This window comes from Euprymna scolopes, chromosome 19 (assembly GCF_053919585.1).
Source record: "Euprymna scolopes isolate OS-2025 chromosome 19, ASM5391958v1, whole genome shotgun sequence".
Classification (NCBI taxonomy): Eukaryota; Metazoa; Mollusca; class Cephalopoda; order Sepiida; family Sepiolidae; genus Euprymna; species Euprymna scolopes.
The window spans coordinates 77,162,093-77,177,429 of record NC_136500.1 but is presented as its reverse complement, the minus strand read 5'-3'; the positions used below and the strand labels follow the sequence as shown (position 1 = coordinate 77,177,429).

The window sequence follows — 15,337 nt, the reverse complement described above, 5'->3', positions numbered from 1 at the left end:
GGTTGCCAAGTGAACTAACACCGTCCATTTCCTATGACGTAAACAACAAGCAATGGCTTGAGTAAGTTAATATGCGTGCTTGATGTACTGCTTGTATTTAAATGTTAGAACGTCACTGTAGATTGATGAAAAGATTTCGATATCAACTATGATGGCAATAGTCCGCACACACATATATACACACGTAAAGGATGGGTAAAAATTAATTCCTCAAACAGAACAGTTTTGCATCACTTTTCTGCCCTTTTTTTTTTTTTTTTTTTTTTTTTTTTTTTTTAAGACTAAAATCAATATATAATAAACGTTATTCTGAAAATTCTTATTCCAATTTTGGTTAAGATCTATAATTCTAGAAAATGTTTAGATTCGAGGCAATAGCTTGAAGGAGTCTTGAAATTCAGGGGATCTTGTTTAATTGGTGTGTAATGTACTATGGATAAAATTAAATAAGAGTTTGAAATATTTGAATTTGTTCATATCATGATCCTTAAAAGTCTTAGAACAAAACGGAATTAATTGATGGCTAATATCTGTTGTTAAAATTCTACAAAAACTGGAGGAATTTAATTTTATACAAATGATTGCCATCACCCTTCTTTGTTTCCTTTTTATACAACTAAGTGTAATTGTACTCTTTGATCTCTTATTCATAGCAGCTGTTTTCCAAAATTCATAATGATTGGTTAATTAATTTAGGAGTGAATCCTGTACATATGAATACAATGGAACAGCTCTTTTAGCATAATTCGTTCTGAAAAACTGTTTTAAAACTGAATTCTTCAAAATTCGAATCGCATTTTCCTGCTCAAAATGATGTAAAAAAAGATTAATCCGTTAATATTTATGTATAGACTTATATATACACTCGTGAACAAAAAAAAATGGGCCATGATTAAAATTGGAACAAAAAAAATGGGCCATGATTGAAATTGGAAAGAAAACCATTTTTAAAATTTTTATCGCTTGTTTGCTAATAATTAGCTGTTATTTAGTATTTTTCAGATTATTAGTATTAAAGATGAGTCCAAGAAAAGTAAGACGACATCTTGACGAAAAAATTAAAAACCGAATTGCAGGATTATGACAGGCAAATTTGACTTACAAGCAGATTTTCGACATTTTGAAAGAAGAAAAGGTGGCAACATCTCTTTCAGCTGTGAAGAAAATTGGGCAAAGGTTCGAAATTGAAGGCACAGTGAGCAGGAAAGTTGGTTCTGGTCGCCCCAGAGCATCCACAATGAAGGACAATCACAGGCTTAAAATGACCGTTATGAAGGATCGCAAAAAAACTTATGTTGACCATAGCAAACAATTCGAAACAGCAATAGGAAATTCTCTTTCTAGAGTGACAATATCCAGAAGGATGAAGGAAATGGGATACAGAAAGACATTTGCATCATGTTATGGTACGAAAGATGCAGATTGGTTTAGAAATGTTTTCTGTTCGGACGAATCAAGATTTTGCCTTGCCAGTGATTCCCCTGAACGTTGCATCCGAAGATCCGGAGAAAGATTTTCACCGAATTGCATAAAAACCACAGTAAAACATGGACACGGAGGAATAATGGTATGGGGGACCTTTTCTGCTGCAGGAGTTGGGGAAATTATAAGATTTGATGCGTCAATTAATACCAAAGAATACATTCATATATTAGAAAGAGGTCTATTACCAAGCATCCAGAAGTTAGAAATGAACAATGACATTATTTTTCAACATGATAATGCCCCTGCACACACAGCAAAAGTCACAAAGAAGTGGCTTACTGATAATTCAATTGATGTGATGTTTTGGCCAGGCCAAAGCCCAGATTTAAACCCAATGGAAAATATTTGGGCTATAATATCTCGTGCATTAGTTAGAAAAAACTTTTTCCAACATAGAAAAATTATGGGAAGCAGTACAAAGAGAATGGAATAACATCTCCTCTTCACAGTGCTCCAAGTTGGTTGAGAGCATGATAAAAAGAATTGATCTTTTAAAAAGATCTAAGGGCAATTCCATTCCATACTAAGTTTTTATTAAAATAAATATCTTGCTCTTTATATTTTTTGCTCATTTTCGTTTATTATTTAATTGCATTTTGTGTAATGCAGCTTTTTGTGCAATAAATTGTAAATTTCTTTCCTGGCCCATTTTTTTTGTTCATGAGTGTATATTATATCTTTATTGGAATGGTAAACATTTTAAAACAATGAAGAAATGGACCATATTCAGATGTTAATTGATTTATTGCAGACTATTATTCTTATCTTTATTAGTTGTTGTTTCACGACGTTTCGGCCAACTATTCCTCTAGCCTTCGTCAGGTGGTAACCGCGACGGATAGGAACTTTGAATCTCCTAACTGCATTCTCAGCAATCACTGCCATCCGTAGTGAGACGATAACAACTACGAATGGCAGTAATTGTTAAGAATGCAGTTAGGAGATTCGAAGTTCCTATTCGTCGCAGTTACCACCTGATGAAGGCCAGAGAAATAGTTGGCCCGAAACGTCGTGAAACAACAACTAATAAAGATGAGAATAATAGTCCGCAATAAATAAATTAATATAAATAATACTCATCTTAATAATGAATTCCAATTAAAATAATATACATATTCAGATGTTTAATAGATTAATAATAATATACATATTCAGATGTTTAATAGATTAATAATAATATACATATTCAGATGTTTAATAGATTAAAATAAAGATGGAGACGAAAGAAAAACAAACGGGAAATTATCGTGATTCTCTTTTAATCAACTTATTTATTTTACTCAATTATATATTTATAATATAATTTCCCCACTGCTTTTTCTTTTCTCTTTCCTCCTCTTTTTATTTTATTTGTATTTTAGTCCATTAAACATCTGAATATGGTACATTTTTTCTTCATTTTATATATATATATATATATATATATTACTAGCTGGACGCTCGGTGTTGCCCAGTCATACAATACCCTTAAAAATGATATTTTAATTTATGCAGATTGAGTATGTATTATAGAATCAATCCGCTATTGAATATTGTATATTACGGGGGAATAATTTGCCCGGTGGAGTAATTCACGAAAAAAAAAAAATGTCGTTAATCAAATTCCATCTGTATTTGTTTGGGCTTGCCGATGAATGTCCTGGAAAGTTACTTCTGATTAATGTTTAGTTTTAAAATATGCAAACGAAGAAATGATTTGCGGCGATTTTAAATGGTTCTCTAAGAAAAAATTAAAATAAAATGGTGAGATACACCCAGGCTTGAACAGGGGAGAATAAGATCTGTAGTTAAATGCTCTACCACTGAGCTATATATATAAAGATGTCGACAAATCTATTTTTTTTTCTAAGAAGAAATGATTTGAGATTTTATCTCCCTTGACTGTAATGTAAAATATTCCCCTGTAAAAAGATTTTTTTTATCTATAAAAAAATTTTTTTTTTATAGATAAAAAAAAATTTTTTTTTATCGATAAAAAAAAATTTTTTTTTTATCTATAAAAAAAATTTTTTTTTTATCTATAAAAAAAGACTGTTTTTCGGATCATATTTTTTTATTTTCAATACTTATCGGATGAATTTCTGTACAGAACATATCTCAGAACACTGCCAGACATATTTATTAGCTTTTTGTGAAATTTGCAAAAGATAGGCTCAGCCATTTCGAAACCTATAAGGAAGGAATTCTTACTCACTCTCACACACACAAACACACACACTCAGTGGCTTTTATATAATAGTAGAGATAAACTTTTCTTTTTAAGATATTTAGTGGGTTTGTGGTGTTGTGTCTGACCTTGGTATAGACCAGTTTTGGAGGACGTTTGCGTTTTTGGCCAAGAATTACATTGATATTTTATATCATATTTTATATGAATTGAGTATAAAGTTATGTTATAGCAAAGAAAAAAGATAAGAGATTATTATTATAATTTTTTTAAAATACTTAGACACTAGTGTTTCATCTTTTCAAGAATCATCAGTGTAGGGTGACAATTACTGCTCAGAAGATTCAAACCTGGCCATGAAACCATTTCTGACTCCATTAGCAAGGAACAAACCTCACAGCCAACGTCAACGGTGAGAAATTAAACGATATTTCGATATTTATCGCGGTTGAGGTTGGCCATGAGGTTTGTTCCTTGCTAATGGAGTCAGAGTATATATATATATATATATATATATATATATATATATAGTTGATAAAACATGTTAAAAAAACACTTTGAAAAAGAGTTAAAAACATTTAATTTTAAAAAGGAAGCACAAAATAAGTGGATAGTCCTTAATCCGCTGAGTTTTGAAGAAATACTTTCCTTCTCATCAGTGGGTAGGATTTAGCAAAATGCAAGATCGGATTTTGCTTGCAAAAGTATTTAATGAAACTACACGTAAGTCATAGATCTTACTTGGTAACAAATAGTGAAGCAGAGGGAATGAAAAAGGTGATTTCACATGAATGGATAGTCTGGTGAAGGGTAAAATATCCAATAAACATGTTTTATTAATTAGTTGTTCTTATTATAAACTCCATTTCCTATTTGGTGTTGTTGAGCTTTTATATCTGGTTGAGAACAAATCAAATCAGATCCTCTGATCTTGATCACGTTGTACAATGGGGAAAGGAGTGGCTGGTTACTTTTAATGCATCTAAAACCAAGCTTTTATCTTTACATCATCAACGCTCTGATCCCCATCTGGCATCAACTGAAATGAATGGCTCTCGTCTTGGGGAGGCCTCAAGTTTTGACAGGCCTCTGGGCTTGACCTTTACTCCTGATCTTAAATACATCAAATCTGTTGCCAAGGCCGCTGGAAAAATAGTCGGATCCTTCTATCGATCCAGTAGATATCTCACTGCTGATGCAATTCTCTATCTATATAAGAGCCAGATACGTCCAAGGATGGAATACTGTTGCCACATCTGGGCAGGAGCTGCTAGAAAAGACTTGTCCTGCCTTGATAGGGTTCAAAATAGACTTCGTGGCCTGGTGGGAGATGTCCTTTTCTCTTCGCTGAAACCTCTATCTCACAGAAGAGATGTTGCGAGTTTGTCTCTGCTTTATCGTTATTTTCATGGAAACTGAGCTTCAATCTATGGTCCCCCCTCGCCTAACTTTCACAAGAAACACTAGACTAGCTGAAAACATTATCAATAATTTTCCCCACTCTTTATCTGTACCTAAACCTAAACATAGATTCCATGATCAAAGCTTCTTTCTTAGAACTGCACGCCTGTGGAATTGTCTTCCGTTTTCCTGCTTTCCAGCTGTCTATAATATGGTTGTCTTCAAGTTCAACGTGAACAAGTTTCTGATGAGCCATTCCACTTAAGTTAACAACTTTACCGAACTTCCATTACTATCGATTACTATATTGTCCTTTTGAGTGGCCTATCGGCCTTGATAAGTGGTGACGTCTATGTTTAAAAAAAAAAAAAAAAAAAAAAAAAAAAAAAGATTACTTTATAAATATTAACTCTTCAATATTTATAATATACGTTAGTTTTGCCATCTTGGATTATTTTGGTAAAATTAACTGTAATTCTTATTTCATATATATATATATATATATATATATATATACACACACACGGGCATGTATATGAAATCGAAATAAATGAAATATTGAGAGAATAGAAGGGTCACCAGTTACCAAGTACGAACTAAAACATTGTTTTGTAAATGAAGAATTGATATATATATATATATATATATATATATATATATATATATATATATATATAATTTCATTTCCAGGCTAAATGTTCTTAATCCAGCCTTCATCTATATTTACTCTTCCACTTATGATGAGAAACATTTAGCTTCGAAATGCCAGGGCCTAAAGTGTTTTTCCATCTTATGATATAATAAAGTTCTTGTAACTTTTATTTAATATATTCGAATTGTCTCTCTTAACGGTGTTCATTTCTGTCACCCCTTATCCTAATTTTGCTTTGTTAAAGATGTTTTCTTTGCTAGCTTCGTTGTGTGCATGTGTATATATTAAACCTTTCACAACATGTCAGGATTTTCCAATTTGTATACTTCCAAGTTAAACTGAATTCAGCAGTTGTAATTCTTTTTATAATAATAATCTTTCATTGGATAATAAATACCAGTGTAGCGGTAAGAAGATTCAGAATGGATGTCCTTGACTGTTATTTTGGTTGCTGTTTTAATGTAAACAATTGTTACTCTTTCTTTCTCATTTTTAAAATTTCAAGCTGTGTCATATGTGATCCCTTTTAAATTAGTATTAGTATCCTTCACATATTGTTTATTTAATCCCCTTAAATAGCATTAAGCTTCCCAGTTTCATTCAGTGAGATTCAAGTCTTGATAGTCAACTCCTCTGAGTAGTTTCTTTCTTTTACCCCCCCCCCTTTTTTTTTTTAAACATGGGTGTCACCACTTATCACAGCTCAAAGGCCACTTGAGGATAAGGATTAATGTGTCAGGCAATCAGCGAGACAACAGTTGTAATTAGTGAAAAAAAAAAATAAAATAAAACTGCGGCATTAACTCTAGACAGGTTGAACCAGCTTCCTCCAAAGGAGGAAATATCATGGGAATAAGAAATTCACATGCGGTCCCCAGTCGCATGTATATCCATGTTAGAGGAGATGACCGTGTTAGGTTTTTGATGCACTTTCAGGGAGGTGTCTGTCCTCCTATATACAGCGCTTGGAATTCCCAAATACCGACCTGGCTCAACGTTGCTTAACTTTGGTGATTTGATGAGAGCTGGTGTATCAACGTAATTATGCCGTATATCGCAGTAATTGGTAGTGGAAATTGGTTAGAATTTAATTATTTAAGGGAGTGGCTTGACAAGAATTTGTTTCCATTGAATTTGAAGACTACCATGTTTGCCAGTTTTACAGGTGAGTAGTTCTAGGAAGGAGGCTCTGTTCATGGAATTTGCGTTGATTTACACACTGTGGGAAATTGTTGATAGTGGTTGCAGCTAGATGAGTGCTTGGGAAAGTTTTGTGGAGGGGAGATCATAGATTGAAGCTCAGTCGAGCACATGCCATAAAATAATGATAAACTCGCAACATCTTTTCTGTTAGAAAAAGGTTGTGGAGAGGAAAAAAGGACATCACCTACTAGCGTTTAAAGCCGGTTTGGAACCCTGTCAAGGCAAGAAAGGGTCCTCCGGGCAGCTCCTCTTTAGATGTGGCAACAGTACGCCATTTTAAAACCTGTTTTGCTCTTATAAAGATAGAGGATCGCATCGAGAGTGAAATATTACAGCTTGAACTTTAATTAGATTGGAACAACCATTTAAATTTTCTTTTTAAGCCAACTTATTTCCATCTATCCCAAACCTCGGACATTGTTACTGAGATATAAGGGAGCTACTGTGATTAGAGGATATTTTAAGTAGGGAGTTGCGCGACAGGATATTTTTTGTTTTACATTATATTTAAATCTCAAAACACTTGGAAACGGGGAGTAGGAAATGAAATTCTAAAGGCAGACGGTCCGATGGAAGGAAGGAAGGAAGTTAAAGTGCTTAATTATTGCTTTTCCAGAAGGTTATATACAAGGTCAGGTGTATGTTTGATGAAAATGTTTGTGGGACAAACTGAATTTGAACCTGGCATACCTAGGTTTTCTGTCTGTCATTAATCACTTAGCCACTATAGAAATTTTTCACAAATCTAGAAATCTCTATAGTAAAGGGGTGAGATTTGGCCGTTAGTTATATTTGTCGGTAGGTGTTTATGTTGAGAGATATAAGTTTGTTGGAGCATATTCTATGGAAATCCTTGTAAAATAAACACAGGAATGCAACATTATGGCGATGTAACTGGAACTTAGACAGCACAAGACTTGTTTTTCTTTGTAGCTGATCAAAAGGAGACTAGTATATCGTGCACCAGCATAGGTGTCTCAAAAATACTCCATACACGGCTGAATGTTGGTTTTATAGAGGTAAAAGATACTGGCAGGTGTGAGAAATTTATTAGCCTAGTAGAGGGAGCTTCAATTATTTGCAGCAGTCTTCACAGTATCTTCTATGTATTTATTTCAATTCATGTTGCTGATGGGCATCTTCATAAGTTTTGATATCGACCTTAGACATGTTTATCTTACTGATTAGTAAAGTGGTTATGTTGGTACCCTAAACTTGTTAATCCTTTTAGTTATAACACAGATTAGTACACCTAAGTGTCTCCTTCAGGTATTCACAATAACTGAAAGTTCTCGGTCTCGCCTTCGTTTATCTAGCGCACCACCCTACCCCTGGCCACCTGTCAATCGTTCCACCCTACTCCTAATCATCTATCTTTTCACCCCTTCTCTTCTCGGTATCTGTCTGGCCTTTCACCCCCACCCGTTGCCTCCTCGACGGCTGTCTGTCTGTCTTGTCACCCCCACCCGTTCTCTTCGGCGTCTGTCTATCCTGTCACCACCCACCTCTCTTCTTCATCTGTCTAGTTTAGATACTTTAAGCTTTATTTCATTTCGAACAAAAGTTGTACAATATCATGGACTCTCTGTCTGTGCCGGACGTCCATACAATGGAATAACAGCAATGTACAACAGATGAAAAATACAACTGTAATTTCCTACATATTTTTTATGTACATGAATGCGCATTTTTTTTGCCAACTAGCAGCCATCAGCATCGTCTAGCTTTGGTAAGGATCGAACCACAATTCCGTCAAGCATTTTGCCACTGGGCTATGAAGACTTGCATGAAAATATGTTCAGTTTTTATTGCTTAAATATCTTGAGTTAATAAATTTTTTTTTTTTTTTTATTAGCGATGAGTGTTGGAATGCTGCCATTGTATTTGAATTCACTTACCTAAGTGGTAGTTTTCCTCTTTTACCTGCATTAGTTCGTCCTTTTTGACAGGATGCACACACACACATATATATATATATTTGGATTTTACCGTCACTGGATTATTTATCTTCCATCAGACTATCCATTCATGTGTAATCACCTTTTTCTTCACCATATTCCCTCTGCTTCACTTTTTTTGTTATCAAGTAAGATCTTTGACTTACTTGTTGTTTCATCAAATACTTTTGCATGCAAAATCCGATCCCGCATTTTGCTAATTCCTACCCTCTGATGAGAAGGAAAGTATTTCTTCGAAACTCCGCGGATTAAGGACTATCCACTTATCTAGTGTTTCCTGTTCAGATTAAATGTTTTTTTTTTAACTCATTTCAAAGTGTTTGTTAAAATGTTTTATTAACTGTTTGCTCATATATATATATATATATATATATATATATATATATATATATATATATATATATATATATATATAACCGTTTACGTACATAAAGCTGTCATGTTGCGACTATCACTTATATAAAACAATAATAAAATTAACTTGTTAAAGTATTATTCACTTACTAGCGGGGGTACCCGGCGTTGCCCGAGTGTTTGTTTCCGGGACGGGGGGGGGGAAGGGGGGAAGAGTTTTAAAAAATGTTATGGTAGGTAAGTAGGAAGGATCAAACCCGGAGTCATGAGTAAAAGTAGGAAAATAAAGTGTGAAAAAAAAAAAAAAAAAAAAATCTGCAACGTTAACAGTTCGGCCACCAAGAAAAGTCCATTCCAGTTGTTTAGGAAAAAAACAAAAAAAAACGACTACGGTAGGTCGGCGCGAGCGTGAAAATATAATGTGAATTGTCCAGCACGCTAACCACTACGCCACAGAGCACTGCAGCTTAGTTTAGTGATTTTAAATAACTTCACATGAAAGAACTACGAAGCCAAACCGGTGTTCTCTTCTCAACTGTTCCTTGTGAACGATCCCCAAACGGTGTTAAGTGGTGGCAGGGGGAGGAGGAATTTATTAGAGAGAAAATATTTTACCATTTCTATTGATCCTAACCGATTTTTGGCCGTGACTTCTCAGCAGAAAAAGTATAGAAATCTAAGATTATCGAGGAATTTGAGAAATAATAAGCCTATAACACACCTCAGATATTGTTCTGCCGTTTGTGCATATTATATTTGCATGAAATATCTTGATTTTTAATCCTATTAATGTCAAAATCCGACGGGGAAAAAATGAGTTCATTTTATTTATATAGAGAAGAGAAGAGAAGAAGAGAAGATATATTACTAGTTGTACATACCCGGCGTTGCCAAGTAAAAAAATAAAAAATAAAATAAAGCATTGCCGGCGGAGTGTTTAATCACATACTATTCAAGATACACCAAATATCCTAAGTTGTTACGATTTTCCTGACAGTTGACCATATTTTAAATTTTGGAAGCATAAAACAGCCATCTCCATCTTTTAAAATTCAAACAAGGAAATAAGATTTCATAGCTTAAAGGGAAATATTTCGTCGGTTAAATGAAAACTTTCTTCCGTTTTTAGATGCAGCTGATGTTGATTGTTATAATAATAATAAAAGTAAATTAAATATAAATTAAATAAAAAAATACATAAACTTTATTTCTAAACAAATTACTTAAAACAATTCTATTACTACTTTCCATGAAAAATTTAGAGCTAATTATTAAGATTTTCCTTAATTTAATATGCAAATGAGATAACTTACCATCGATGGTAACACATCAAAGGCTGTAAACGACCACGTTTTCTCTGATTCTTTTTCCTCTGATCTTAAGAGCATGGTACAATGGGGAAAGAGGTGGCTGGTTACTTTTAATGCGTCTAAAACCAAACTTCTATCTTTACATCATCAATGCTCTGACCCCCCCTCCATCTGGCATCAATTAAAATGAATGGCTCTCATCTTGGGCAAGCTCCATGTTTTGACAAGCTTTTGGGCTTGACCGTTACTCCTGATCTGAAATGGAACATGTACATCAAATCTATTACCAAGGTCGCTGGAAAAATGATGGGATCCTTCTACCGCTCCAGATGATATTTCACTACTGATGCAATTCTCTACCTGTGTAAAAGCCAGGTACGTCCAAGGATGGAGTACTGTTGCTACATCTGGGCAGGAGCTGCTAGAAAGATCTTATCCTTCCTTGACAGAGTTCAAAATAGACTTTGTAGCCTATTTTTCTTTTCCCTACAACCTCCTTCCCACAGAAGTGACGTTGCAAGCCTGTCTCTGCTTTATTATTTTCATGGCGAGTGCTCGTCTGAGCTCCAATCTATGGTCCCTCCTCACTAAACTTTCATGAAAAACACTCGTCAACTGAAACCACTATTAATAATCCCCCCCCTCTTTATCTGTGCCTAAACCTAAACGTAGATTCCATGAACAAAGCTTTCTTAGACCTACACGCCTGTGGAACTCTTCTGTTTGCCCGTTTTCTAGCTGACTACAATTTGGTCGTTTTCAAGTTCAACATAAACAAATTCTTGATGAGCTGCCCCCTTCAGTAATCCAATTTATCAAATTTCCACTACTAATGATTACTACAATATTATCCCATTGACTACTGTACTCATTAACCCTTATCCTTGAGTGGCCTCCGGGCCTTGATAAGTGATGCCTCCTATGTAAAAAGAAAAAAAGTGTTGAATGTTGATTCCTTTTGAATAAATAGTATATATAGAAATCGTGCAGGAATAAAAGTATATATGAGTCCGTTTTCAGTATGAAAATCTGTTTGTGAAACTACCTTTTCTATGTATTAATCAAATTGTGAACAAGCAGGAATACAACTTTATCATAATAGATTATGATTAGATATTGTTGTTATGAATTGGTGAAGTAGTTATCGCTTCAGATTGTTGGCTTGGCATGCAAAGTTAGTTCCATTTGGGCTACTACATCAGTAATATCCTTGGGAAAGCTATGAATCCTTATATCATTGCTCTCCAGCTATGAATTAAATAGTAGAGTTGACTCAACTCAAGCATTTATTGTGCAACTAGTCTAGGAGAAGGCAAAACTTTAAAATAACACTAGTCTTTTTACTGCATTATTTCTTAGACTTCTCCATGCTACTGGTTTTCAGTAAAGCCAGTTCAGAATTATGCAAACTTTGCTTCACTATAAACGCTCTGCACAGACGCCATTACAGTGGATATTCATTGTTTCATGAAACTGAATGGAGGCTTTTAAAAAAAAATTATAGGACAGTTCTATTATTACTAGCTGATGTACACAAAACATTAAAGTGACCCCCAAACACTTGCTTCCTCCACAAAGTTATTTTATTTTTATGTGAGGAAACTCTGAAATGCAACAAAAATTAAAATTGCCTCAGCTTGGAAAGATTTCTCTTTCATTGACCGAGAAACAGACGAAATATGGTATGAGAAGATATGCTACACTTAGCTCCAAACCAGTGGTCAATTTTGAGTATCTTTGCTAGTCTAGTCCATAAAACCGACTTGCTTGAACTTGGATGCTGGTTTATCTGCAAGTTAACATTTAAGGGAGTGTGAAATGTAAAATGGTAACAGGTGTATAAAGAACGAGAAGGGAGTACCCGATCGTATTTAAGATAAGCATGACACTTTCTAAAACGTGTCCTTCAGATTGTGGCGATATAATGGAATACTCTCGGTAGTGGTAAAGCTTACTTGAATCCAAACACCTGTCATTTCTCTTCATTTCCTATGAATAAGATGATTCTATTGTTGGCGTTGTCCTCTACCCAACCCCGATATTTTTCTAGTTAAAATTTTTTTCTAGAAAGAAATTGCAAGGGGGAGGTCACGTGAAGGTTGTCAAGGAGCTCCCAACATGGGGTGCTCTCTGGGGCTGAGAAACGGTATTCCAGAATGTGCGAGAATAAGTTTAGATAAAGTAAAAAAAAAAATAGGGTATTTGTTACATATTACTCTTTTGCGGTTTTTTTTTTTTGCAAAGTACTAACTTTGTAGATTTGAATTAGTAAAAGATCAAATTTTTAAACATTTCAAAACGAGTTTTTGTACTACACTAGCAGAGCGCCCAGCATTGGCCGGCCATAAAATACGCTTAAATATAATATTTTGATTAATGCAAATTTTGTATTTATTATATTAGACCCAATATATAGTAATGATTTAAAAAGTTAAAAGAAAAAAGACGCCTGCGCCACCACCGAGAATTGAAACCAAAACGTTTAGCTTTATGATTTATTTTTACCTCTGCCGTTAATGCCTGAGCTATGAAGACATGTTTGCTGCAAGGCTAAAAATTAAAACATGAACTAATAGTTACTACGTTATACATGCACATTTGTAGTGCCAGCGTTCGACCTTCGACTGTCATCTGGCAAATTTCATTTTTTTTTTTTTTTTAATTTTCACATTTTTGTACCGATTTTCCTGGTCCAACACCCAAATATAAAATGTCACATGGGTTTAAATACCTTATATATGAAGTTTCATGTCTGTAGATCAAAAACTCCAGGAGGAGTTTGATAGCCAAAACTTTTTAAACAATATATACATATACATACATATATGGAAAAAGTTTTGTGCTTACTATAAACATTTTATGCAAATATTACGCAAGTATAAATGCTGTAGAATATCTGCATGAATATAATTACACGTAATAGTTAACTAAAGATGATCATCCAATAAAAAAAAAAACTAATAGGGAATTAATTAAAATGAATGTTTAAAAGAATATGCAAATTAGGTAGATCTTTTGCTAGTGAATGCCATTCTACGACCCATATATAAGAAAGTTTTTTTTTTTTTTTTTTATAAATAGAAAAAAAGGATTTTTAATATGAATATCAATACACACAAAAAACAAAACAAACAAAAAAACAAATTTCTAGGAGTATAGATCGGACTCTTCATTGCTAGTTAGCTATGAGTACTATTTCAAGTAAGGCATTATTTTTTAATGTTCATTTCAATATTAATTTATTTGTTTTTTTTATTTATTTTTTTTTGCGACATTTCATTTTTTTTTGAAAATTATATTAAAGAATAAAGTTATAATTTTCTTTTTGATGAAATTCGACAAACTTCTCCTTGGACTTTATGTGTGAGGGAAATTCCTTGAAGGGGTACAGACAAAATAATGATAATAATAATAATAAAAAGGTTGGGAACCACTGTATTGTCTGTGGAACGAAGTGGATTTGAACCGTCACATCCTGCTATTTTCATAATTTGTTGAAATCAAAGGATATTTTAATTTACAAAGTATTTTTTTTTCATCAAGTTTTTTTTTTATTTTATGTCATGAAAATTTCAATAATTCCTTTCAGTTTATTCTATCGACATATATTATACTAGACGTAACCGTGACCCGTTGAATCATAACCACTACCACCATTTTATTTTGATTTCGTGTAAAAATTCACAAGCTGTGACATTCAAATATTTCATTAAAGTTCTCCTTTACATCTCAAAACGAGTTAGTAAATAAATAGTTAAGACTAGATGAATTCTTGTCCTGGAATCTAGTAAGACTAAGAAACCCCAAGAAAGACACACTATAACATACTTAAATGGTCAATTGGGGAGAGGAAAATGATTTTCTCAAGGTGTTTACTGTTTCAATGTTTGAGGTGTAAAGAACTTTAATAATAGAATATTCGAATATCTATGTATCTCATATAAAGATCAAGTGTTAGCCCCTAAGAAAGAGCTCCTTGATATTTTAGAACTTTAACTGAAGCAAAATGAAACAAAATTAAGATAAAGGAGAACTTGAATTCCTACTAGACACGATCTTCGAGTGTCTAAGGTCTCTCTGTATACGGGTATGTCAGGATAACCTGACATGAAGATACTTTTCTTCACGAGTAAACCCTGACTGAATATTCAAAATTCACATAGTATTTGCAGCCTAAATAAGATGTCTTTGACAACAAAAGATCTAGCTAATTTGCATATTCTTTAACCCATACTAGTTTATATCAGGAATTTTACTCCTTAGAGGTTATTTTTTCTAGCTAATAACACATGAAAGAACAGTCCACAAAAAATGCAATTTGACCCACCTTGCACTACTCTGCGACCTTTTATCTCGGAGGAGATGCAGTTTGAAAAAAAAAAAAAAAATGGACCCCCCCCCCCGCGCGCGCACACACACACACACACACACACACACACACACACACACACAGAGTTTTAGAAATTAGATTAACTTGATGCCAAGTAATTTTTGATGGAGAAGGTTTGACCAACAAAATACTCCAGCTCTTTACATCTTTCTTCCATGCATATCTGTAGTTGATTTCTTTATTGCAGACTATTATCCTCATTTTTTTTTTTAGTTGAAAAAGATGAGGATGATAATCTGCAATAAATAAATTAATAAATAATGCTCCTCTCAATAATGAATTCCAATTAAATAATATATATCTGTAGTTGTTCATCACCGACTTATGGTGATGATTGGACATGTATCGCAACACAATGAACCGCCTGGAATAGTACGTCTACAGTTACCAGAGGTCTAGTGATGGATTGGAAGGCAT

General features: G+C 33.7%; 1 protein-coding gene across 7 annotated transcripts in view; it reads left to right on the top strand.

Moving 5' to 3' along the window:
• Positions 1-15,337, top strand: part of LOC145239767 (uncharacterized) — a 759,337-nt gene that overhangs the window by 76,610 nt on the left and 667,390 nt on the right. Inside the window, exon 2 of one of the 7 annotated variants that reach the window (XM_080103197.1) lies at positions 993-2,122. The exons of the other annotated variants lie outside the window; for them this stretch is intronic. Within the exon in view, the coding sequence (XP_079959323.1) occupies positions 993-1,084 (92 nt within the window). The 3' untranslated portion in view covers positions 1,085-2,122. Of the gene's footprint in view, positions 1-992; positions 2,123-15,337 lie in introns of those variants that run through there. 7 annotated transcript variants of the gene reach the window in all.